This window comes from Crotalus tigris, unplaced genomic scaffold, assembly GCF_016545835.1.
Source record: "Crotalus tigris isolate CLP2741 ecotype Arizona unplaced genomic scaffold, ASM1654583v1 scf7180000023738.1706062, whole genome shotgun sequence".
Lineage (NCBI taxonomy): Eukaryota > Metazoa > Chordata > Lepidosauria > Squamata > Viperidae > Crotalus > Crotalus tigris.
In genome coordinates this window covers 1549059-1572795 of record NW_024100150.1, presented here as the reverse complement: position 1 = coordinate 1572795, position 23737 = coordinate 1549059, and the positions used below count along the sequence as shown (strand labels likewise).

At 47.0% G+C, this 23737-nt stretch overlaps 1 protein-coding gene across 3 annotated transcripts; it reads right to left on the bottom strand.

Moving 5' to 3' along the window:
• Positions 1 to 5079: 5079 nt before the first annotated feature.
• On the bottom strand, positions 5080 to 23700 carry SHPK (sedoheptulokinase). 3 transcript variants are annotated; one of them, XM_039321359.1, is made up of 9 exons: positions 23508 to 23700; positions 23196 to 23298; positions 20218 to 20425; positions 17598 to 17739; positions 13281 to 13464; positions 10887 to 11039; positions 9337 to 9512; positions 7089 to 7289; positions 5080 to 5743 (listed from the first exon to the last, which is right to left on the bottom strand). In XM_039321359.1, the coding sequence occupies exons 1-9, from the start codon at positions 23683 to 23685 to the stop codon at positions 5274 to 5276; spliced, it is 1815 nt and encodes a 604-aa protein (XP_039177293.1). In that variant the 5' UTR covers positions 23686 to 23700; the 3' UTR covers positions 5080 to 5273. The 3 variants fall into 3 exon arrangements, with proteins under 3 accessions (XP_039177293.1, XP_039177295.1, XP_039177294.1); XM_039321361.1 differs by having other exon boundaries at positions 23196 to 23273; positions 23508 to 23649; XM_039321360.1 differs by lacking the exon at positions 23196 to 23298 and having other exon boundaries at positions 23508 to 23649.
• Between the last annotated feature and the right edge of the window lie 37 nt (positions 23701 to 23737).

The window sequence follows — 23737 nt, the reverse complement described above, 5'->3', positions numbered from 1 at the left end:
GTGGGGGCGGGGCAAAGGGTGGAACAGGGGCGGGGTCAGTTTTTGGGCACTCGGTCTCTAAAAGGTTCGCAGTCACTGTTGTATACCATTCCTTACTTTTAAAAACTGTGGTGGATACCTGATCAGTTTTGCCTTCTGAGCAATGGGTGCATTGGAGCTGGCCACTTGTAACAGTTACTGCTTTCTGACCCAAAAGGCTCTCTGTGTGGGTGGGTGGCGGGTTAGGGTTAAAAAGGGGCACGGCTTTGGTCCTGTTGTTGCAGCCACCATTTTGACTTTTCTGACCCCCCCCCTCGGATTTTGGGGAACAGCCCACCCAAATGCTTCAAATACATCCATTGGCTCAAAAAAATAAAAACACAAAAAAAGGCAATCGATTTCTGGCTTAAAGGAACCCACAATGGGGTGTGGGCTTTTCTTTTGGCTCAATAAACAACAGTGAGATTGGTTTTTTTTTTTGCTCAATTTCCCACAATTAAGTCACAGAAGAAGAAAAAACAACAACAAACAACTGAGCCGCTTTTAAGGACCGGGCTAATTGCTCAGATCTGTTCAAGGCCTCTGCAATTTGCTTTTGAATCATCCGAATTTACTGGAAAATGTGGACCATTGAGGCAGATTCGGAAGAAATTTCATCCAATTACTTCCTGCAACGTTCGCACGTTCAAAAGCTGGGCTCGGCACCGGGAAAGCGAAAAAAAAAACAAAAAACCAGGAATTCGATGGCCAGGCCCAAAATTCATGGGATCCTAAGTTTTTTAAGGGGGGTTTCCTACCCCAAGCCCTTGACCAAGGTGGGCATAATCCAGGAGTCTCAAACTCAATTTCATTGAGGGGCGCATCAGCATTGTGGTTGCTCTGAGGGGGGGGCAGCCTACTGGGTGGGTGTGGATGGAGTGGGTGTGGCCTACTGGTGGGCGTGGCCAGCTCTACATGGTTCACGTCAAGGGGGCCTGTGGGGGCCTGGGCAGGAGTGGGACAGATCTGAGGGTCTCTGGCAGAAGGGGGCTGGGACCGGGGCAGAGCCCATCAAGCCGGATAGGTGAAGTAGGCGAAGGCCATTTGCTGGCCGCTTCCAGGTGATGGTGCATTTCTTCATTCCTCACTAAGGGTGACACCTCCCCGGCATGCACCCAGGGGGTGGGCCGACGCGGCAGGGGCTGGTTCCTCGCTGTTTCTAGACAGCTTTGTGGAGCTAAAACCATTTTTGTAGCTCAGGCTTCAACGGTGGGCTCCTTGGCGCACTCCGAGCTTGGGAGGTTTTCTTGCAGACATTTCATGACCCAACTGGGGGACATCATCAGAGCTAGGAGGGAGGGGGATTTGTGGAGGAAGATTGTGGGGTCCCTGGTGCTCTCGGAGCTCGGTGGTTTTCTTGCAGATGTTTCATGACCCAACTAGGTAACATCATCTGTGCTAGGGAGGAGGAGGAGGAGGAGGAGGAGGAGGAGGGAGGAGGAGGAGGAGAAGAAGAAGAGGAAGAAGACGACGACTGTGGGGACCCTGGTGGTTTTTTTGCAGACATTTCATTACCCAACTAGGTAACATCATCAATACTAGAAGGAAGGGGGGTTTGCGAGGAGGAGGAGGAGGAGGGGGAAGAAGATTGTGGGGACCCTGGTGCCCTCTGAGCCTGGTGGTTTTCTTGCAGACATTTCATTACCCAACTAGGTAACATCATCAATACTAGAAGGAAGGGGGGTTTGCAAAGAGGAGGAGGAGGAGGAGGAGGAGGAGGAGGAGGAGGAGGAGGAGGAGGAGGGGGAAGAAGATTGTGGGGACCCTGGTGCCCTCTGAGCCTGGTGGTTTTCTTGCAGACATTTCATTACCCAACTAGGTAACATCATCAATATTAGAAGGAAGGGGGGTTTGCAAAGAGGAGGAGGAGGAGGACTGTGGGGTCCTAGGTGCTTTCCAAGCTCGGCTGTTTACTTGCAGACGTCTCATGACCCAATGAGGTAACGTCACTAGTGCACTCAGAGAGAAGGCACTCCAGTATTATTTAGCTGTGTCCTAAAAGAAAGTCAACAAATTGTCTTTCTTATACATTGGTTTAATGCAGTGGTTCTTAACCTGGGCAATATCACCCCGCAGGGGGCGATTTCATTTTTCAGGGGGGTGATGGAGCGAAAAGGGGCGATGTGGGGGCAAAGGAACGAAAGGGGGGTGATATGGAGGCGATGGAGCGAGGAGTTTTGGGGACACTCTTGAGACTTTTTCATACAGTGAACCGCTGTATATCTGTCGTACAAAAACATCAGACCGCTGGCTATTAGTGGATTGAATTGTGTTTCCAAATGTTCCTCCAGCTAGCTTCAGTACAGAACGCCGTACATATGTGAAGGCGCATCGCTTACCTTCATGCGCGTTGCACAGCGGCCTCTACCCATACAGTGGCACGCCATTGGCCAGAATAGGGGAGATATGGGGAGAAAAGACTGGAAATAAAATATGTGCATCGCTATGTCCTGATGACACTTTTAAAGAAAACAAAACAAGGGCTTGCATAAATTGAAGAATTATTTCCTATGTTGCGATTGAGAGGTTGTGTTGGGGGAGGGGGGTGATGACAACTTCCTCATTGGCTCAAGGGGGCGATTCGTTCAGAAAGGTTAAGAACCCCTGGTTTAATGTATATTTGTTTCGGTCCACTTTTCATTTGTTTTGGGGTTTGTTTTTTTTAATTCTCTTTCCCTTCGATGCTAGGTTGCATTTTAATGCTAGGTGCTGACATTTCATCCAGACACTATCACAAAAGACAAGTACGTTAGGGGCAAAGAGCCTTCATCAGCACATTCAGAAAGGAACCGGAGTCCCGGGCGATGCTGTGGGAAGGGGCTTTGAATTTCTAGGGAAATGTCTTTGACTTCTTCCCAGTTAAGACTCAAACGAGAGACGCCCCAAATATCCGGCTGGCAAAATCCGACTTTAGCACCCGAAACAGCCCTGTTGGTCAGCTCGGGTGTCATCTTTGCTCTGAAAGGGGAGGGGGCTTCTCCTGTCCCTTCCCACCCTCCCCAGAATAGGCCGGACAAGAGGCAACGGAGGGAAACTAACCAAAGAGAGAAGCAACCTGGAACTAAGGAGAAACTTCCTGACAGTTAGAACAATTAACCAGTGGAACAACCTGCCTCCAGAAGCGGTGAATGCTCCAACACTGGAGGTTTTTAAGAAGAGCCTGGACAGCCACTTGTCTGAAATGGTATAGGGTTACCTGCCTGAGCAGGGGGTTGGACTTGATGACCTCCAAGGTCCCTTCCAACTTTTTTATTATTATTATGGATCATCGCACAATCAGCCAGATGTTCAGACTGGATTTGGCATTTTGTCTACCTATCGAGTCCTTACCAATTATTACTATTATTATTATTATTACTACTACTACTACTACTACTACTACTACTACTGGAACAACCTGCCTCCAGAAGTGGTGAATGCTCCAACACTGGAAGTTTTTAAGAAGAGCCTGGACAGCCACTTGTCTGAAATGGTATAGGGTTACCTGCCTGAGCAGGGGGTTGGACTTGATGACCTCCACGGTCCTTCCAACTTTTTATTATTATTATTATTATTATTATTATTATTATTATTATTATTATTATTAACAACCTGCCTCCAGAAGCAGTGAATGCTCCAACACTGGAGGTTTTTAAGAAGAGACTGCACAGCCATTTGTCTGAAATGGTATACGCCATGGCTTCCTACCTGAGCAGGGGGTTGGACTAGATGACCTCCAAGGTCCCTTCCAACATTATTATTATTATTATTATTATTATTATTATTATTATTATTATTATTATTATTATTACTATTATTATTATTTACACCGGGGTCTTAGAGGAAGACGGGCTCCCCAGCTGGATGGGGAGCCTTCCTTTCCAGGGAAACCAAAGGGCAGGAGAAGCAACGGATGGAAACTACAGGTGGCCCTCGAATTACGGCCACAGTGGAGCCCAAAATATCTGTTGCTAAGCGAGTCGTTTCTTAAGTGAGCTTTTCTTCCATTTTACGATTTTTCTCGCCCCAGTTCTTAAGCGAATCACTGCAGGGGTTAAGTTAGTAACATGGATGATGGCTGAATCCGGCTTCCCCCATTGAGTTTTTTTGTCAGAAAGTCGCAAAAGGGGGTCACGTGACCCCGGGACGCTGCCCCCCCTTATCAATATGAGTTAGTTGCCAAGCGTCTGGATTTTGATCAGGTGACCCTGGGGACGCTGCAACGGTCGTTAAGTGTGAAAAACGGTCCTAAGTCCCTTTTTTTCAGTGCCCTTGTAACTTTGATCACTAAACAAAATGTTGTAAGTCGAGGACTCTCAGCAAGCAAGAGAAGAAGCAACTGAGAAATTTCCTGACAGTGAGGACAATTAACCAGTGGAACAACCTGCCACCAGAAGTGGTGGGTGCTCTAACACTGGACATTTTTAAGAAGAGACTGGACAGTCATTTGTCCGGAATGCTATAGCGCAGGAATTCTCAACCTGTGGGTCAGGACCCCATTTGGGGTCGAACGACTATTTCACGGGGGTCGCCAAACAACGCAGTCCGCCATTTTTTTCCCCTTTTCCTTAGCTGGGCTATTCCCTTTTATTCTATTGGCTTTTGAAAGCCAATAGAATAGACTCTCTTGAATAGAGTCTAATTCTATTGGCTTTCCAAAGCCAATAGGAATTGTCCAGGCTGCCTCTGCCCTGCTGAGCCCGCCAAAAGTCCCATTCTGCAAACGATGCTGCAAGTTGTCTGCAGCGAAGGCGAGCTGTCTGGAAGCTTCCACCCCTCCCTGCTGAGCAACTACTAAAAATGTAAGGAAAAGAGGGCCAGGGGTGGGAGGTGGGAGGCCAGCGGGCGCAGGGAGGGTTGCTGGTGTGCGTGGGGCCCGGCGGGTGCCTTACTTCCCTTGGGCTGGGCCAGCTGGTGGCCCAGCCGGTGGTCGCCCTGCGCCGTCGCTGCCCCTTGCCAGCTACGCCTCGGCCGGCGCAGCGGGCGGCACCATGCATGTGCGGTGCTCCCAGGCAGGGAAAGTCCTCAACTTACGACCGGTTGGGTAGTCCTCGACTTACGACCGGTTGGGGGTCGCGGCATTAAAAAGGTTGAGAACCACTGTTCTATTCTATTCTATTCTATTCTATTCTATTCCTATTCTATTCTATTCTATTCTATTCTATTCTCCCTTATTCTATTCTATTCTATTTTATCCTAATTTATCAGCGGAATGGCTTGACTTCAAAGCTGGTGGATGCTCCAGCCCTGGAGGTTTTTAAGAAGAGACTGGACAGTCACTTGTCTGAAAGGGGAACAGGGTCTCCTGCTCGAGCAAAGGGCTGGACTAGATGACCTCCAAGGTCCCTCTGCTGATTCCTCTTCAGCATCACGTAAGCCGCCCCCAAGGCGGCATCGGCGACTTGGCCGTGGACCACGGGGAGCGCAAAGGCCTTCTCCGCTTCCTGCTTCATCACTTCGTTCCGGCACAGCCCGCTCCCGCTGGCCACGATCCGCTTGGCCCCGGCTTCCTTCAGGTTCCCGGAAGGGAGCATGGAGTGCAGGTTTTGGATCACCCCCCGGCACAAGGACCGGACCACGTGCCCCAGGGACATGTCGGAGGCCGCGATGTCCGTCACCGAAGCCAGAGTGGTGGGCGCGTGCCTTTCCCCGAAGAGGGTGGGACAGACGCGGAGACGGCTCTCGGCCTGGCTCAGCCCGGCCTCGATCATCGGCCGGTAGACATCGGATTCGGAGACTTCCAGCCCTGCAAAAGGAAGAAGGGGAGGAGGTGGAGGAGGAGTTAGGATTCTACAGGTTAGTCCTCGCTTTACGACCAAAAGGAAATCCAAGGAAGGAGGGGAGGGAGGGAGGGAGGGAGGAAGGGAGGAAGGAAGGAAGGGAAGAAAGGAGAAAAGGGAAGGAGAGAGGGAAGGAAGGAAGGAAGGAAGGAAGGAAGGAAGGAAGGAAGGAAGGGAGAAAAGGGAGAGAAGGAAGAAAGAAAAGGGAGGGAGGGACGAAAGGGAGAGAAGGAAGGAAGGAAGGAAGGAAGGAGAAAAGGTAAGGAGGAAGGAAGGGAAGAAAGGAGAAAACAGAGGGAGAGAGGGAAGAAAGGAAGGAAGTCCAAGGAAGGGGGGAGGGAGGGAGGAAGGAAGGAAGGAAGGAAGGAAGGGAAGAAAGGAGAAAAGGGAAGGAGAAAAAGGAGAGAAGGAAGAAAGGAGAAAAGGGAGGGAGGAAGGAAGGAGAAAAGGGAGGGAGGGAGGAAAGGGAGGGAGAGAAGGAAGGAAGGAAGGAAGGAAGGAAGGAAGGAAGGAAGGAGAAAAGGGAGGGAGGAAGGAAGGGAAAGGAGAAAGGAGGGAGAGAGAGGGAAGGAAGGAAGGAAAGGGAGGGAGAAGGAAGGAAGGAAGGAAGGAAGGAAGGAAGGAAGGAAGGAGAAAAGGGAGGAAGGAAGGAAGGAAGGAAGGAGAAAAGGGAGGGAGAGAAGGAAGGAAAGGGAGGGAGGGAGGGAGGGAGGGAGGGAGAAAAAGGAGAGAAGAAAGGAGAAAGGGGAGGAAGGAAGGAGCAAAGAGAGAGAGAAGGGAGAAAAGGGAGGGAGGGAAGAAAGAAGGAAGAAAGGGAAAAGAGAGGGAGAGAGGGAAGGAAGGAATAAAGGGAGGGAGAGAGGGAAGGAAGGAATGAGAAAAGGGAGAAGGAAGAAAAAAAGGGAGGGAGAGAAGGAAGGAAGGAAGAAAGAAGGCAGGTAGGGAAAAGGGAGGGAGGGAGGGAGGGAGGAAGGAAGGAAGGAAGGAAGGAAGGAAGGAAGGAAGGAAGGAAGGAAGGAAGGAAGGAAGGAGAAAGGAAGGGAGGGAGAGAGACAGAGAGAGGAAGGAAGGAAGGAAGGAGGGAGGGAGGGAGAGAGAGAGAGACAGAAAAAGGAAGGAAGAAAGGGAGGGAGGGAGAGAGACAGAGAGAGGAAGGAAGGAAGGAAGGAGGGAGGGAGGGAGGGAAGGAAGGAAGGAAGGAAGGAAGGAAGGAAGGAAGGAAGGAAGGAAGGAAGGAAGGAGAAAAGGGAGGGAGGAAGGATTGCCTTCCCAGAGCTAGGCCAAGCCCATCCCCATCCTGAAAGACCCTACCCAGCTCAGCCATCCATCCAGCCACCATCTTCACGAACGCAGCCATCACGTTTCCGCCGTTTAGCGAAGCAGCCACCGCCAGATACCGGTTGTCAAAATACGGGAAATATTGCACGGGTGACCTTGGATCAGGAGCCTCCACAGGCTGGAACCCGGGTGGCAGGGGGACCGCCAGCTGGGCCGAGGTGCTGATGTTGAGAACTTGGGAGATGGGAGGAAGAAAAGAGAGAAGAATTAATCAGAAATGAAGCTGCCTTTTAAAAAATGAGAGTTTTCCACAGTGGCCCTCCCTTCCTCAACTCAATCAAGGGCCGAAGCATTTCATTTATTTATTTTTGCAAATAGTACTCCACTTACCGCCACCACGGAGCCCAAAATTTCTGTTGCTAAGTAAGACAGCGGCTAAGTGAGTTTCACCCCATTTTATGATCTTTCTTACCACAGTTGCCCTCCTCCTCCTCCTCCTCCAGAAGCCCCATTTTCTTCCAGTCCTGATGTTACTTACTGTGTTTCCCCGAAAAAAAGACCAAGTCTTTTTTTTTGCCTCCAAAAGAGGCACCGGGTCTTATTTTCGGGGTAGGCCTTACCTCACCTCCAGCACCACCCAGCCGGTCCGCTTCTTCTGGGGCCGAAGTTCTGCAGCTGCATTCGGGCCTGGATTTTGCAGTCTGGCCTTTCCAGAAGGCCTAAGCAACCGAGGACCGAGCGATGGCCTTCCGGAAAGGCCCTTGACTGAGAAAGGCAGGCCTGGCTGCAGAAGAGGCCGCAGAAGAAGACGTGGGCTGGCGAGGGGAGGCCTGGCTGCAAGGGAAGTGAGTATGGGGCAGATGGGGCAGCTCCATACTCCCACCCCCACCCTAGCTTGATTTTTAGGGGTGTGCCTCGCCCCCAAACTAGGGCTTATTTTTGGGGTAGGGGTTATATTAGGCCAGTGGTTCTCAACCTTTCTAATGCCGCGACCCCATAATACAGTTCCCCATGTTATGGTGACCCCCAACCACTTATACATCACCGGGTGCCAGGGGCGTGGCCAAAGAAAAGGGGGAAAAAATGGCGGACAGCCTTGTTTGGCGATCCCCATGAAATGGTCGTTCGACCCCAAATGGGGTCCCGACCCACAGGTTGAGAACCACTATATTAGGCTCACTCCCAAAAATCAAGTTAGGGCTTATGGTTGGTGTAGGCCAGGGGTAGGCAACCTTGGCTCAGGAGTTAATAATAGTAATAATAGTAATAGTAATAGTAATAATAATAATAATAAGTAGTAGTAGTAGTAGTAGTAGTAGTAGTAGTAGTAGTAGTAGTAGTTGGAAGGGACCTTGGTGATCATCTAGTCCAGGGATAGGCAACCTTGGCTCTTTTATGACTCATGGACTTCAATTCCCAGAATTCCTGAGCCAGCACCTAATTTTGATCATCTCTCTCTCTCTCTGTGTGTGTAAAAAAGAGAGTGGCCTCACCCTGTTCCGACGAGCTGACAAGCTTATTGGGCGGGGCTCCTCTCTTTGCTGCATCTCTGCAGGAAGCAGAAAGGGCAGGAGAGAGCTAGCTAGCCCAGCTATGCTGGCTCAGGAATTCTGGAAGTTGAAGTCCATGAGTCATAAAAGAGCTAAGGTTGCCTACCCCTGATCTAGTCCAACCCCCTGCTCAGGCAGAAAATCCTATACCCTTTCAGACAAATGGCTGTCCAGTCTCTTCTTAAAAACCTCCAGTGTTGGAGCATTCACCGCTTCTGGAGGCAGGTTGTTCCCCAGGTTAATTGTTCTAACTGTCAGGAAGTTTCTCCTTAGTTCTAGGCTGCTTCTCTCCTTGTTGAGTTTCCATCCGTGGCTTCTTGTTGAAGTCCACAAGTCATAAAAGAGCCGAGGTTGCCTACCCCTGGTGTAGGCCTTACTTTCAGGGACACACGGTAGTTCAGGGGTCCCCAACCTCCGGTTCGTGGACCGGCACCGGGCCGCGGCATGCCAACAACCGATCCACGCAAACAAGCAAAGCCCCATCCACGGGATGCAGGCAGTACATGACACCAGGTCCCCTCCAGTTCACGGGAAAACCTGTCTCCACGGAACCGGTCCCTGGTGCCCGAACGGTTGGGCACCTAGTTGGATCATGAAACGTCTGCATGAAACGTCTGCAAGCTCAGAGTGCACCAAGCGAAGTGTCTCTACAAGCCGGCATTTTCCTGCAACGCAGAAGCATTTGGCCTTAGTCAAGTTCAACATTTCCGTGGGTTTCGGGGGGCAGCTACCTGCGTCACTGTCTTCAGACAGGCAAGAGTAAACGGAGCATTGGAAATCTCCCAGGGCTATCCCAACCTTGGTTCCGGCTGGGACCCGGTGCCACGCCTGGCAGGTTTCCCCCGCAAGGTCACCGGAATCGACCACTTCAGGAAGCAAATGGATGGGAAAGCCAGAGTCTTCCAAACTAAAAAGAGAAGTAGAAATTAACTGAGGTGTGTTTTTCTGTGTGTGTGTGTGTGTGTGTGTGTGTGTGTGTGTGTGTGTGTGTGTTGAGGCTGAATAACATGGGCCGTCCTTAACATACAAGCACAATTCTGGGAGTGGAAGTCCTCCCCTCTTAAAGCATGCTGGCTGGGGGATTCTGGGAGCGGAAGTCCACCCCTCTTAAAGCATGCTGGCTGGGGGATTCTGGGAATGGAAGTTCACCCTTCTCAAAGCAGGCTAGCTGGGGAATTCTGGGAATGGATGTTCATCCATCTTAAAGCATGCTGGCTGGGGAATTCTGGGAGTGGAAGTCCTCCCCTCTTAAAGCAGGCTGGCTGGGGAATTCTGGGAGTGGAAGCCCACCTCTCTTAAAGCATGCTGGCTGGGGAATTCTGGGAGTGGAAGCCCTCCCCTCTTAAAGCATGCTGGCTGGGGGACTCTGGGAGTGGAAGCCCACCCCTCTTAAAGCATGCTGGCTGGGGAATTCTGGGAGTGGAAGCCCACCCCTCTTAAAGCATGCTGGCTGGGGGAAGTGGAAGCCCTCCCCTCTTAAAGCAGGCTGGCTGGGGATTCTGGGACTGGAAGCCACCCCTTTAAAGCATGCTGGCTGGGGGATTCTGGGAGTGGAAGCCCTCCCCTCTTAAAGCAGGCTGGCTGGGGGATTCTGGGAGTGGAAGTCCTCCCCTCTAAAGCATGCTGGCTGGGGGATTCTGGGAGTGGAAGCCCACCCCTCTTAAAGCATGCTGGCTGGGGGATTCTGGGAGTGGAAGCCCACCCCTCTTAAAGCATGCTGGCTGGGGAATTCTGGGAGTGGAAGCCCTCCTCTTAAAGCATGCTGGCTGGGGATTCTGGGAGTGGAAGCCCACCCCTCTTAAAGCATGCTGGCTGGGGGATTCTGGGAGTGGAAGTCCACCCCTCTTAAAGCATGCTGGCTGGGGGATTCTGGGAGTGGAAGTCCACCCCTCTTAAAGCATGCTGGCTGGGGGATTCTGGGAGTGGAAGTCCACCCCTCTTAAAGCATGCTGGCTGGGGGATTCTGGGAGTGGAAGTCCTCCCCTGTTAAAGCATGCTGGCTGGGGGATTCTGGGAGTGGAATCCACCCCTCTTAAAGCATGCTGGCTGGGGAATTCTGGGAGTGGAAGTCCACCCCTCTTCAAGCAGGCTGGTTGGGGAGTTCCGGAGACTGAAGTCCACCCCTCTTAAAGCATGCTGGCTGGGGGATTCTGGGAGTTGGTCCACCCTTCTTCAGGTTACCAAGTTTGAGACGCACTGGATGAAACCATAGTGCACAGATCGTAGTGTAAACGGTGTAACCGGGTGGCCAGCGTCCCCTTGAGGCCATCCGCAGACTTACAGTTTAGTGTTCCAGGATTTTTCTATGGTACTGAAGTATCCCCAGGCGGCGGCATTCTGCACGGACATTTGTGGCTTCTCCCGGCCGCACAGCATGGCCACGACGTAGTCCTGGATGGTGCCAGCAGCAGTGTAGGGTTCCAGGAAATCTGGCCTAGGAAGAGAAATTGAAACACTTCAGAGACAGATAGACAGAATGGATGGATGGATGTACATCTATTGGAAAAACTGACTGGCATAAAACTATTATACAAATATATATAAAAAGAAAAGATCTAGGAACAATTAAGACCATCTCAGGGAGATGGGCGGCCTATAAATGGAATATATAAATAATTATTTTGGAGAAAAAAAAATATTTTTTTCTGGGAACCATGAAGACCAGCGTCTGCTCAGGGAGATAGGCAGCGTATAGGTCAGTGGTTCTCAACCTTTTTAATGCCGCGACCCCCCCCCAACCGGTCGTAAGTTGAGGACTACTCAACCGGTCGTAAGTCGAGGACTACTCAACTGGTGCAGCACCGTTTGCAGAAGGGGACTTTTGGCGGGCTCAGCAGAGCAGAGACAGCCTGGGCAATTCCTACTGGCTTTTGAAAGCCAATAGAATTAGACTCTATTCAAGAGAGTCTATTCTATTGGCTTTCAAAAGCCAATAGAATAAAAGGGAGTAGCACACCTAAGGAAAAGGGGGAAAAAAATGGCGGACTGCGTTGTTTGGCGACCCCCGTGAAATGGTCGTTTGACCCCAAATGGGGTCCCGACCCATAGAACCACTGGTATAAATGGAATGTTAAATTTAAATGGAATAAATTTAACCGTATTTAAAGTTGAGTTGCCGGTATCCTGCTTGCCACCATTCCAAGTTACAATGGCATTTAAAAAGGCTGCTTACAATCGATCCCTGCACTTATGACCGTCAACAGCAACCCCAAAGTCATGTGATCAAAATTCAGGCAGCTGGCAAACCAGCGTAAATTATCTAGCACTAGCCATAGCACTTATATACCGCTTTGCAGTGCTTTACAACCCTCTCTAAGCGGTTTACAGTCAGCATTTTGCTCCCTGACAATCTGGGTCCTCGTTTTACCGACCTCGGAAGGATGGAAGGATGAGTCAAAGGTGAGCCGGTGAGGATTGAACTTCTGACAGTGGGCAGAGTCAGCGTGCAATACTGCATTATAACTACTGTGTCACCACAGCTTCCTTCCTTCCTGTTTTCCTTCCTTCCTTCCTTCCTTCCTTCCTTCCTTCCTTCCTTCCTTCCTTCCCAAGCAACAGCACTCAGATTTACATACCACTTCACAGGACCTTTTACAGCCCTCTCTAAGCAGTTTACAGAATAAACATATTTTCCCCAGCAATCTGGGTCCTCATTTTACCGACGTCGGAAGGATGGAAGGCCGAGTCAACCTTGAGCTGGTGAGAATTGAACTGCCGAACTGTTGGCAGTTGGAAGTCACCAGAATTAGCCTGCAATATTGTCTTGCTTTTCTGAATCAAACAATGTTCTTCATAGATTGTGGGAATGCTGTAGACATAGTATATCTTGACTTAAGCACAATGTTTGACTAAAAGTACCGGGCGAAATGAAATATAGCACGTCCTATTCCAGTGGTGGCGAACCTTTTAGAGACCGAGTGCCCAAACTGCCACCCAAAACCCACATGCATTGTCGGGTGCCAGGTGGGCATGACCCATTGGGTGGGCATGGCTGCAGTGGTAACAGCAAACTGGGTGGGACTAAAATGTTCAATCAATCAATTCCAACTTTGCAAGATCTTTTTTTTTTCCCCGAGAAGTTGGAATTGACTGATTGACTGAACCTTTTTTTTTTTTTTTGCACACGGCAAACCCAGCTGAAGGCCTAGGACTGGGTACGTGCCCACAGAGAGGGCTCTGAGTGCCACCTCTGGCACCCGTGCCATAGGTTCACCACCACTGCTGTATTCTAACCACTGCGCTACCACAGCTCCTTCCTTCCTTCCTTCCTTCCTTCCTTCCTTCCTTCCTTCCTTCCTTCCTTCCTTCCTTCCTTCTTTCCTTCCCGGAACACTGCTATTATGTCCCCCCTTATCCTTCTCTTCATTAAACTAGACATACTCAATTCCAGCAACTGTTCCTTGTATGTTTTAGCCTCCAGTCCCCTAATCATCTTTGTTGCTCTTATCTGCACTCTTTTTGGAGTCTCAACATCTTTTTTACATCATGGTGACCAAAACTGGATGCTGTATTCCAAGTGTGGCCTTACCAAGCCTTGTAAAGTGGTATTAATGCTTCACGTGATCTTGATTCTATCCCTCTGTTAATGCAGCCCAGTACTGTGTTGGCTTTTTTGGCAGCTGCAGCACACGGCTGGCTCCTATTTAAGTGATTGTCCACTAGGCCGCAGAGTTACCTGTTCTTTAAAAGCCAGAAGATGGTGGCACAGCCGTACCCAGAAGCCACGCTGAGGTGCGACTGAGGCGGAGGGAGGGAAGACAGGAATTGGGGGCTGCAGCGGCCATCTTGCCAGGTGATCAGCTGACTGGCTTTGTCTGGCTGAAAAGTCCACCGGCCTTCATTTTCAGTCCATGTGCAACCTGGAAGAGGCAGGTGAAGGACCACCAGGCGCCAAGGTGACCACAACCATGCTTGGAATTGTATCGGCCGTCCTTGACACACAAAGGCCCCTGTGTAGCACTAAACAGTCCTTGACTTACAACAGATTCGTTTAGTGACCATTTAAAGTTACAACAGCATCGAAAAAAACGACTTACGACCGTTTTTCTCATATGACCGTTGCCGCATTTCCGTGGTCACATGATCAAAATTCAGACATTTGGCAACCGACTCGTATTTATGACAGTCCCGTTGTCCTGGGGGTGTCACATGATCCCCTTTTGCGACCTTCTGATATGCAAATCTATGGGGGAAGCTTAACAACCGACTTAACTGCACTGATTCACTTAACAACTGGGGCGAGATTCATTTAACAACGGATTCACTGAGTAACAGAGGTGAATTGAACGGAAATACATTAATTTAAATCAAAATTAAAATAAAACAAAATTTAAAACGCAACCCTTTTCTTCCCTTCGACGGAACACAAAATCCATGTCGCCTTTACTTTAGAAAGAACTATTGATAGTTCTTAAAACATAAATACGTGTTTTTTTTTTAAAAAAAAAAAAAGGAAAAGAGGTTTTTTTTTCAAATGAATGTAAGCCAGGTTGATTTTTTTTTCCTCCCATGGAGTACAATCAGCTTTCAGTTCTATTTCCACCTCTGCTATCATCCTGATCTCTCTGTGCAATAGAAAAATGAACATGAAAGGCATTAAAAAGCTAAAAAAGCAAAAACACACAGAAAGTAGTAGTAGTAATAATAATAATAATAATAGTAATAATAATAAAGTTGGAAGGGACCTTGGAGGTCATCTAGTCCAACCCCTGCTCAGGCAGGAAACCCTATACAATTTCAGATAAATGGCTGTCCAGTCTCTTCTTAAAGACTTCCAGTGTTGGAGCATTCACCGCTTCTGGAGGCAGGTTGTTCCACCGGTTAATTGTCCTCATTGTTAAGAAGTGTCTCCTTAGTTCTAGGTTGCTTCTCTCCTTGATCAGTTTCCATCTGTTGCTTCTTGTCCTGCCTTCAGGCGCTTTGGAGACTAGCTTGACTCCCTCTTCTTTGGAGCAGCCCCTGAGATACTGGAAGGCTGCTATCATGTCCCTCCTCTTTATTAAACTAGACATCCCCAATTCCAGCAACTGTTCCTTATATGTTTTAGCCTCCAGTCCCCTAAAGTGATTGTTCAGAATATAAATTATGAAGTCTTCAAATGCCACAAAAATTTAGAGTCTGTTTTATGATTTTTAGGGAACCCACTCATAAAAACAGCCAAAAAGCAACCCAGGAAGAATCAAGATAAAGCTTTAGAAATATAGTAATTAGGAACTTAATAGTTGCACACAAAAACATGTAATAAATACCATTCTTTAAAAAAAAAAGTCAGTTGCAGGAAAATCAAAGCGGGAGGGGGCTATCAAATTAATCCTCATTTAGAGTCATTTCAGGATGCACTGCATCAAACTGAAAATGGGATTCTCCAGAATATGAATCAAAAATCAAAAGCTGATCAGAGATGGAATCTGGGTCCAACAACAATTAATCAGTGGAATGGCTTTCCACCAGAAGTTGTGGGTGCTCCAACTCTGGAAGTTTTTAAGAAGAGATTGGATAACCACATGTCTGAAATGATATACTGTAGGGTTTCCTGCCTGAGCAGGGGTTGGACTAGAAGACCTTCAAGATCCCTTCCAGATCTATTCTGATAGATAGATAGACAGACAGACAGACGGGCGGGCGGACAGACAGACAGGGTGGGTGGGTGGGTGGGTGTATGGATGGATGGATGGATGGATGGATGGATGGATGGATAGATAGATAGATAGATAGATAGATAGATAGATAGATAGATAGATAGATAGATAGATAGATAGATAGATAGATAGATAGATAGATAGATAGATAGATAGATATGGTCTAGGGTCGCCTGCCTGAACCCGGGGTTGGACTAGAAGACCTCCAAGGTCCCTTCCAGCTCCGTTATTCTGTTCTGTTCTATCTGTTCTGTTTTTCCCTAGCATTAACAATTATGGAAAATAAAGTCTTGGACACCAGCTTCAAATGCTTATTTTCCAGAATAGTTTTTGCATGTGTTAAATTTCACATCACAGTTTGAAGTGTTAATGTCATTTTATAGGGCCCGATAAAGGACACACTTGGAATATTGCATCCAGTTTGGGTCACTATGGTGTAAAAAAAGAAGTTGAGACTAATGTGCAGAGAAGAGCAACAAAGATGATTAGGGGACTGGAGGCTAAAGCATATAAGGAACAGTTGCTGGAATTGGGTCTGTCTAGTCTAATGAAGAGAAGGACGAGGGGGGACACGATAGCAGCCTTCCAGTATCCCAAAGAAGAGGGAGTCAAGCTATTCTCCATAGCCCCTGAAGGCAGGACAAGAAGCAACGGATGGAAACTCATCAAGGAGAGAAGCAACCTAGAATTTAAGGAGAAACTTCCTGACAGTGAGAACAATTAACCAGTGGAACAACCTGCCTCCAGAAGTTGTGAATGCTCCAACACTGGAAGTTTTTAAAAAAGACTGGACAACCATTTATCTGAAATGGTACAAGATCTCCTTTTAGGACACTGCTTGTAAATGCTTACATATACTTAGAGCTTGGACACCCACTTCACAGTCTGTTTCTGTTGCTCCCCTGCTCCCTTCTGGGAGGTGGTTTCAAAGTATTTCTAGCAGGGCCACCTGTAACACAAGAGGTCCCCAACCTTATGGGCACCAGGGACCGGTTCCGTGGAGAAAGGTTTTTCCACGGACTGGAGTAGTGCGTGGTTTTGTGTGCTGCCTGCATCCCATGGATGGGGCTTTGCTTGTTTGTGCAGACCGGTTGCTGGCATGCCACGGACTGGTATCAGTCCACGGACCGGGACCGGTCCACAGAACGGCGTTTGGGGACCCCTGCTGTAACAGCTTTGTTCCTTATGCTGTCTGTCTGGTAAAGTCGCAAGATTCATTTTTCTCGCCATGTATATGTGTACATCCAAAGTAGACTGTGTTGTTTCACTGGGTTTTATATGTATGTGTGTGTGTGGGGGGGGGAGTATATGCATAATTTTTATTTTTATTTATTTTATTTTTGTCATGTTTATGCAGTGCACACTGGAGGTGGTCATCCTTTGAGAGCTGTATGAAACAAAATCTCATTTTAATGTATGCTGATCAATGTACATTTAAAGTGACAATAAAGTTATTCTTATTCTATTCTATTCCTGTTCTTATTCTATTCTATTCTATTCCTGTTCTTATTCTATTCTATCCTATCCTATCCTATTCTATATTCTATTCTATCCCATAATTCTATTCTATTCTGTTCTGTTCTATTCTATATTCTATTCTCTATTCTATTCTGTTCTGTTCTGTTTTTTCATTGTTCTACTCTATTCTATTCTACACTACTCTATTATTTTCTATTCATTCTATTCTATATTCTATTCTATTCTATTTTCTATTCTATCCCATAATTCTGTTCTATTCTATATTCTATTCTATACTCTATTCTATTCTGTTCTGTTCTTTCATTTTTCTACTCTATTCTATTCTATTCTACTCTATTATTTTCTATTCATTCTATTCTATTCTATTCTATATTCTATTCTATTCTATTCTATTCTATATTCTATTCTATTCTATCCCATAATTTTATTCTATTCTATTCTATTCTACTGTACTCTATTATTTTCTATTCATTCTATTCTATTCCATAATTCTATTCTATTCTATATTCTACTCTATTCTGTTCTGTTCTTTCATTGTTCTAATCTATCCTATTCTATTTTACTCAATTATTTTCTATTCATTCTATTCTATTCTATATTCTATTCTATTCCATAATTCTATTCTATTCTATTCTATTTTCTATTCTATTCTATTTTCTATTCTATTCTATTTTCTATTCTATTCTATTTTCTATTCTATTCTATTCTATTCTATTCTATTCTATTCTATTCTATTCTATTCTATTCTATTCTATTCTACTCTACTCTACTCTACTCTACTCTACTCTACTCTATTCTATTCTAGGGATTGGATGAGAAGACTTCCCAAGTCCCTCCTAACCGTGTTATTCTACTTTCTGTGTTCTAAACCTTACCTTTCCCAGCTTCCCAAAACATCACCCCATGCATCTGTCCAGAAACACCAATGCAGCAAACTCTTTGCACAAAAGCCAGAGAAAAAGACGCTAGGCAACCGTTCAAAGCTTCAATGATTCTGTGGACATCCTGCTCGTTCTCCTGCAAGAGAAAGAAAGAATTCATTCATTTATTTAAATTGAGATGACGCTTATCTCACTTCCTCTAGGTGGGAGAAAGAATACATGGGGGAAAAATAAAGGAGAAGAAACAGACTCCTCCAACAGGGAAGGGACACAGGGCAGAAAACATCCTGCAGCCGAGAAGGCTCCCCACCCATTTGCACCACTCAGGTGACCCTGAGGACACAAAACCACATTCAATGCATGAAAATGAATCCCAAAGGTGCTTTTCCTGGAGGCCACTGGACTTCCTTGTTTTTCTTTGAAGACATTTCGCTTCTCATCCCAGAAGCTTCTTCAGCTCTGATTGGCATGACGGGGAATGGAAGGATTTATACTCCTTGCAGACAGCCGGTCCTTTGCATCCTTTTGGAGAGTCGTTGAGGCCACCTGGAGATTTGTCTGTGTCTTCAGGCTCACCTGAGTGGTGCAAATGGGTGGGGAGCCTTCTTGGACCTGCTGAAAGGACCGTGTTGTAGAGAGGAAATAAGACAATGTCGGATCCCTCCCCCTCTGTTGATATAGATGGCCTCTTTGACCCCTCTTTCAAACCAGTGGTCCTCTCTATCCAACATAGAACAAACCCATCAGGACAAGAGTCAGCAGTTCCTCTGCATTTAAAAGACGAAGGCTGCTCTTTCGAAGACAGCAAAGTCCACCTTTTGAACAGAGAAGACCGCTGGCTGGAAAGAGGAGTCCAAGAGGCCATCTAGGTCCAACTGAACACCCCTCCCTCAACAGAGGGGGAGAGATAGGACAGCATCCATCTCCAGTCTACAACACGGTCCTTTCAGCAGTCCCAAGAAGGCTCCACACCCATTTGCACCACTCAGGTGAATGATGGAAATAGGTAAACCTCTAAGTCAGTGGTTCTCAACCTGTGGGTCGGGACCCCATTTGGGGTCGAACGACCACTTCACGGGGGTCGCCAAACAATGCAGTCTGCCATTTTTTCCCCCTTTTCCTTAGCTGTGCTACTCCCTCTTATTCTATTGGCTTTTGAAAGCCAATAGGAATTGTCCAGGCTGTCTCTGCCCTGCTGAGCCCGCCCAAAGTCCCATTCTGCAAACGGTGCTGCACGAGTTGAGTAGTCCTCGACTTACGACCGATAGAGGAGTCCTCGACTTACGACCAGTTGGTGGTCATGGCATTAAAACGGTTGAGAACCACTGCTCTAAGTAGCCTCAATGACTCTCTAAATTAAAGAAGGCAAAGGACCGGCTGTCTGCAAGGAGTATAAATCCTTCCATTTCCCGCCATTCCAGTCAGAGCTGCAGAAGCTTCTGGGATGAGAAGCAAAACGTTTTCAAAGGAAAAACAAGGAAGTCCACTTGCCTTTTGAAAAAAGCCCCTTTGGGACAAACGAGAAGAGAGAAGGAATGTTTTACGCACGAGAAAGACAACTGAAGAGTCTTTCTTGGGTGGGTATTAAAACATGATCACATGATAGCAGCATTCCAGGATTTGAGAGGCTGCGACAAGGAGGACGGGGCCAAATTATTCTCCAAAGCACCAGAGGGCAGGACAAGAAACAATGGATGGAAAATAATCAAGGAGAGAAGCAACCTGGAATTAAAGAGAAAGTTCCTGACAGCGAAGACAATTAACCAGTGGAACAGCTTGCCTCCAGAAGATGTGGTTGCTCCATCACTGGAGGTTTTTAAGAAGAGACTGGACAGTCACTTGCCTGAGATATTATAGGTTCTCCTCCTTGAGCAGTGGGACTGGACTAGAAGACCTCCAAGGTCCCTTCCAGATTCTATTCTGTTCTGTTCTGTTCTGTTCCATTCCATTCCATTCCATTCCATTCTATTCTATTCCATTCCATTCCATTTTCTATTCTATTCTATTCTATTCTATTTTCTATTCTATTCTATTCTATTCTATTCTATTTTCTATTCTATTCTATTCTATTCTATTTCTATATTCTATTTCTATATTCTATTCTGTTTAATTCCTATTCTATTCTATTCTATTCTATTCTAATCTAATCTATTCTAATCTATTCTATCTATTCTAATCTATTCTATTTCTATATTCTATTCTGTTTAATTCCTATTCTATTCTATTCTAATCTAATCTAATCTAATCTAATTCTACTCAACTCTAAGGAGTAGGGGGGACATGATAGCAATATTCCAGTATTTGAGGGGCTGCCACAAAGAAGAGAGGGTCTATCTATTCTCCAAAGCAGATGAAAGCTGGACAAGAAGCAACAGATGGAAACTAATCCAGGAGAGAAGCAACCTGGAACTAAGGAGAAACTTCCTGACAGTGAGGACAATTAACCAGTGGAACACCTTGCCTCCAGAAGTTGTGGGCACCCCATCACTGGAGGTTTTGAAGAAGAGACTAGACAGTCACTTATCTGAAATGGTATAGGTTCTCCTGCTTGAGGAGGGGGTTGGACTAGATAACCTCCAAGGTCCCTTCCAACTCTATTCTCTATTCACCTTACCCGCAACTGAGCCTCTTTGATGCGCACATCGGCCTGCACCGGCTTGGTGCAGCTGGCAACCAGGGTGGGGCCGTTATTCGTTTTTTCCACCAGGACCACCTTTACGGATGTGGTGCCCAGATCAATGCCCAGGATGCACGGGGCGGGCAGCCCAACGGACCTCCGTCTTTCCTGCGCCATCCAAGATTCCTGCCTTGAGGCCTGCAATCTGGATCACCAGCGGGAAAAATGAAACCAGGTCAGTCCTGCATCTGCTCAAAGGGGGTAGGGGGGAAGCACAGCTGTCAAGGCAATGATTTAGAAGCTAACCAGCTGATGTAATGTGAGATGTATGATATAATGATGGGAATGACTCAGCAGGGTCTGCGTCCCTTTAAGAGCCAGCTGGGTCTGTGTCCTTTTAAGAGCTTTGTAAAAAAAGGAAGTGCTCCTCTCTTCTGTTTCCTGCTGTTAACTGTTGTGTGTTGGAGACTGCTGTATTAACACGTGTATGTATATTGTTCCTGGTGTATGATATTGTAGATCAGGGGCCTTCAAACGTGGCCCTTTTATGACTTGTAGACTTCAACTCCCAGAATTCCTCAGCCAACTGTGGCAAGAAAGATCGTAAAATGGGTAAAAACTCACTTAACATCTCACTTAACAATAGAAATGTTGGGCTCAATTGTGGTCGTAAGTTGAGGACTACCTGTGTTGTTTTTGGATGAAACAGTGGAGACCTCCAAGCAATGGTACAGGGTCTCCTGCTTGAGCAGGGGGCTGGACTAGATGATCTCCAAGGTCCCTTCCAGCTCTATTCTGATTAAATGAATGAACAAAAACACCAAGGACCCCCACAGAGACCTCCTTCCCAAGCAGCCAGCCTCTAGGCCTTGATTTTAGCGATGCTTATGCTTCCCAGGGAGATCGCTATGGCTCCCCGTGCGGAAGAAAGGAACCCCGAGAAATTCTCCCAACAGATCGATTGATTGAATTTATTTGAATTTATTTGGGCCTTCCCAATCTCAGTGACCCTGGGCAGCTTACATTTGTGGGAAGTCAGCCCCCCCCCCCCAGAGAAAGAAATTTTTTGGAAAAGTTTAAAATAATAATAATAATGCAGAATAGACGAGAAAGAACTGGAGAAGATAACAAAATACAAAGACCTACAAATAGAAATAGAAAGATTGTGGCAAAAGCAAGCAAGGGTAGTACCAATAGTCATAGGCTCCTTGGGTGCAATCCCAAAACAACTGGAGCACCACTTGAACACCATCATCGGCATTGAGAAATTCGCCATTAGTCAATTGCAAAAGGCGGCCTTACTAGGAACTGCTTCCATCCTGCGATGATACCTGTAATACCATAAAACATCCACATCTGCCTATCCCAGGTCCTGGGTAAGGACTCGATAGGTAGACAAAATGCCAAATCCAGTCTGAACATCTGGCTGACTGTGCGATGATCCATAATAATAATAATAAAGTTGGAAGGGACCTTGGAGGTCATCTAGTCCAACCCCCTGCTCAGGGAGGAAACCCTATACCATTTCGGACAAATGGCTGTCCAGTCTCTTCTTAAAAACTTCCAGTGTTGGAGCATTCACCGCTTCTGGAGGCAGGTTGTTCCACTGGTTAGTTGTTCTCACTGTGAGGAAGTTTCTCCTTAGTTCTAAGTTGCTTCTCTCCTTGATCAGTTTCTATCTGTTGCTTCTCGTCCTGCCTTCAGGCGCTTTGGAGAAGAGCTTGACTCCCTCTTCTTTGGGGCAGCCTGAGATACTAAAGGATTTTAAAAGCAGAAACCAACCCCGCCCCCAACTCTCTCTGTCCCAAACAGGAACCAAGTCTGTAGAATTGCAGATGTGATGATCTTGTCAGAAAGACTGGAGTCAGGAAACTGGGATTAGGAAGAAAGATCCCTAGAATCAACCAAAAATCTAAGAGTCATCGGCCACAACCCCTGGGAAGCAGGATATGACCTTTGGGACATAATAGGATTAACCCACCACCATCAGAATACCAGAAAGGCACACTCAGACTCAGTTCATGCCACAGGAACAACTCCAAACAAAAGGCTCCAGAGGGTATAAAAACCCACTCCCTACATATGCTCACTCTCTTTCTTCCAGAGCCATCTTTCTGTTTGGCTCTCCTCTTCAATAAACTGCAACCAACTTTCTAAAGCAGTCGCCATGTTGTTTATTCCCGGCTTGAGCTGAACCATGATGAAGACTTTTCCTTCAACATAAACAACCTTCCAGCAAGCAAAGTCAGTGGGGGGAAGCCAGATTCACTTACCAACTGCTGTGATTCATTTAACAACCACAGCAAAAAAGGTCATAAATTGGATATGACTCGCTTAACAACTGCCTCACTTAGGGATGGAAGTTCCCATCCCAACTGTGGTCGTGAGTCGAGGACTACCTGCAAGTAAGTTGGCAAGCCTTTGTCAGAAGTAAGTCTTCATCCTGGTTCATCCAAGCCGGGGATAAATAAGCAACATGGCGACTGCTTTGGGAAGAAGGTTACAGTTTATTGAAGAAGCAGAAAGATGGTCCTTGCAAGAAAGAGCAGAGGAGAGGCAAGAGGAGTTGAGCACACGGGCAGTAGGTTTTTATACCCCCTCTAGCCTTGTTTGGAACAGTTTCCTGTTCCTGTGGCATGAACCTTGAGGCTGTTTCTGAGTGTTTTTCTAGGCCTTGATATCTGTGGTTTAATCCTATTATCATATCCTGCTTCCCAGGCGATGGGGCTAATGACTCCTAGAGTTTGGGTGGGGCATGCAGATGTTCTCTTTGTCTTCTTGACTGCCCTGGCTTCAACTTTCTGATGGTTTTACATCTGCATTTGTATGGGGCTAGCTCTTGCTTGGGGCAGAGAGATAGATTTGGGGCCAGGTTTGGTTTCTGCTTTTCAAAAAATACTTTTAAAAATCCTTTTGGTGAAAAATATATTTTCCTGCCCTTTTAGTATTTCCTTCTCTGGGCTAACTTCCCTCACCTTGCTAATTTATTCAGATGTGCAAAATTTCCATCTTCCCAGGCTGCGCAGCATGATGGGCATTGGAGTCCGGCACATCTGGAGAAGAAAAGGTCCAAAGAGGCTGGAGAAGAAAAATGCAACTTCGAAGATAAGCCCCAAAAAAAGGAGATTCCACAGCCTTTAACCCCTCTCTCCCCCCCACCCCGCAACCCAATGCAGCTGCACAGCGACATGCAATAAAGCAATAAAACCAGAATGACCAGAAATGCAATTAAAAGGAAGCCATGCAGAATAGCTTGGAGTCCTCGTTTTCCAAGCAGATCTTTTCACCTTGAGACGGTTGAAGTTGGGTGGGCGGCTCCCAGAAGACCTGGGCTGGAAAAGCACCTCCGAAGGCAGAAAAATCGCCTTTAAAATGAACTTTGGAGCAAAGAGGAAGCCTGCCACACTCAATATGGCGGGCGCCCGGCGCGCGGCAGCCATGTTGAGTGTGTCCTGGCCCTATCATCTTAATTACCTCCCACCGGGGACGCCCTGGATCATTTACGCATGCGCAGGAG